Source organism: Oncorhynchus tshawytscha, linkage group LG24 (genome assembly GCF_018296145.1).
Source record: "Oncorhynchus tshawytscha isolate Ot180627B linkage group LG24, Otsh_v2.0, whole genome shotgun sequence".
NCBI lineage: Eukaryota > Metazoa > Chordata > Actinopteri > Salmoniformes > Salmonidae > Oncorhynchus > Oncorhynchus tshawytscha.
The window spans coordinates 31,786,591-31,789,090 of record NC_056452.1 but is presented as its reverse complement, the minus strand read 5'-3'; the positions used below and the strand labels follow the sequence as shown (position 1 = coordinate 31,789,090).

The window sequence follows — 2,500 nt, the reverse complement described above, 5'->3', positions numbered from 1 at the left end:
AGGGTGAGTGAGAGGGGGGACAGGGTGAGACAGGGGGACAGGGTGAGTGAGAGGGGGACAGGGTGAGACAGGGGGACAGGGTGAGTGAGAGGGGGACAGGGTGAGTGAGAGGGGGACAGGGTGAGTGGGGGGGGGGACAGGGTGAGACAGGGTGAGTGAGAGAGAGGGGGACAGGGTGAGTGAGAGGGGGGGACAGGGTGAGACAGGGTGAGTGAGGGGGGGCAGGGTGAGTGAGAGGGGGGGACAGGGTGAGTGAGGGGGGACAGGGTGAGTGAGAGGGGGGACAGGGTGAGTGAGGGGGACAGGGTGAGTGAGAGGGGGGACAGGGTGAGACAGGGTGAGTGAGAGGGGGGACAGGGTGAGTGAGAGGGGGACTGGGTGAGTGAGAGGGGGGGACAGGGTGAGTGAGAGGGGGGGACAGGGTGAGACAGGGTGAGTGAGAGGGGGGACAGAGTGAGTGAGAGGGGGGGACAGGGTGAGACAGGGTGAGTGAGGGGGGGACAGGGTGAGTGAGAGGGGGGGACAGGGTGAGTGAGAGGGGGGACAGGGTGAGTGAGAGGGGGGACAGGGTGAGTGAGGGGGGACAGGGTGAGTGAGAGGGGGACAGGGTGAGTGAGAGGGGGGACAGGGTGAGTGAGAGGGGGACAGGGTGAGTGAGAGGGGGGACAGGGTGAGTGAGAGGGGGGGCAGGGTGAGTGAGAGGGGGGACAGGGTGAGTGAGAGAGGGGGACAGGGTGAGTGAGAGGGGGGGACAGGGTGAGACAGGGTGAGTGAGAGGGGGGGGGGCAGGGTGAGTGAGAGGGGGGGACAGGGTGAGTGAGGGGGGACAGGGTGAGTGGGGGGGGGACAGGGTGAGTGAGAGGGGGGACAGGGTGAGTGAGGGGGACAGGGTGAGTGAGAGGGGGACAGGGTGAGACAGGGTGAGTGAGAGGGGGGGGGGACAGGGTGAGTGAGAGGGGGGGACAGGGTGAGTGAGGAGGGGGGGACAGGGTGAGACAGGGTGAGTGAGAGGGGGACAGAGTGAGTGAGAGGGGGACAGGGTGAGACAGGGGGTGAGTGAGGGGGGACAGGGTGAGTGAGAGGGGGGACAGGGTGAGTGAGGAGGGGGGACAGGGTGAGTGAGAGGGGGGACAGGGTGAGTGAGAGGGGGGACAGGGTGAGTGAGGGGGACAGGGTGAGTGAGAGGGGGGACAGGGTGAGTGAGAGGGGGGACAGGGTGAGTGAGAGGGGGGACAGGGTGAGTGAGAGGGGGACAGGGTGAGTGAGAGGGGGCAGGGTGAGTGAGAGGGGGGGACAGGGTGAGTGAGAGGGGGGGGACAGGGTGAGTGAGGGGGGACAGGATGAGTGAGAGGGGGGGGCAGGGTGAGTGAGAGGGGGGGGACAGGGTGAGTGAGAGGGGGGACAGGGTGAGTGAGAGGGGGGACAGGGTGAGTGAGAGGGGGGGCAGGGTGAGCAAAACTCTAGTAAAGTTGAGTGAACTTCTTGTACGCATCAGTGGGTATTGGTATTTGTCCTGGGGGGCTGTGTGCCAGTCTTGGGGCGGGTGGGGTTTGATCTGTTCCATTCATTGTTCTCTGTGAGGTGTCTGAAGGGAATCTACTTGATTCTCTTTGTGACTGACTTCACTACAGTATGTCTCTTACCCAAAACCTGGACAAACAAGTCTAGTTCCAAAATGGGGTTGTTGGTTAAAGACAAGTATTGTCATATAAAACAGTGATGCCCAACAACGGTCCTAAAAGACCTACTCTCTTTGGTGGTTTCTACCAGAGAAATAGATGATTTTCCACTTGAACTATCATCTCTGGGCTCAGTTAAAAGACAACATTATTTTAACAGTTGTAGAAACTTCAGAGTGTTTTCTATCCAAATCTACCAGTTATATTCATATCCCATCTTCTGGGCCTGAGGAACAGGCAGTTTACTTTGGGCTCTTCATCCGGAGGTGAAAATACTGCCCTAAATCCCTAAGAAGTTAAGAGTTGTAGATACTGGAGGGACTTGAAAAGGCAAGAGAGAAACCTCCTGTGGAAAGTCATTGTGGACCCTGCCTCTTATCTGATCATTCCCAGACTAGCCTTTTATATATACCTGATCATTCCCAGACTAGCCTTTTATATATACCTGCCTCTTATCTGATCATTCCCAGACTAGCCTTTTATATATATACCTGCCTCTTATCTGATCATTCCCAGACTAGCCTTTTTATATATACCTGCCTCTTATCTGATCATTCCCAGACTAGCCTTTTATATATATAGTCCGATCCTGAACAGGTCTGGTTTTGTCCCTCTGTAGAGAAGGAGGAGCAGTCTGCCATGTCAGAGGCGTGGGACGTGGACCAGGGCTTGATAACCAAACTCAAGGAGGAGTACAGGAAGGAGCGCAAGGGAAAGAAGGGGGAAAGAGTAAGTTATCTATCCTCTTCCTGAACTTCTCCTCTCTGTCCTCTTCCCTGAACTTCTCCTCTCTGTCCTCTTCCCTGAACTTCTCCTCTCTG

At 57.2% G+C, this 2,500-nt stretch overlaps 1 protein-coding gene across 1 annotated transcript in view; it reads left to right on the top strand.

The window, feature by feature from the left end:
• LOC112239345 (striatin) overlaps window positions 1-2,500 on the top strand; it is a gene marked incomplete in the record, with an annotated part of 92,709 nt that overhangs the window by 64,374 nt on the left and 25,835 nt on the right. The window contains 1 exon segment of the mRNA XM_042305678.1: window positions 2,299-2,412. Within this exon segment, the coding sequence (XP_042161612.1) occupies window positions 2,299-2,412 (114 nt within the window).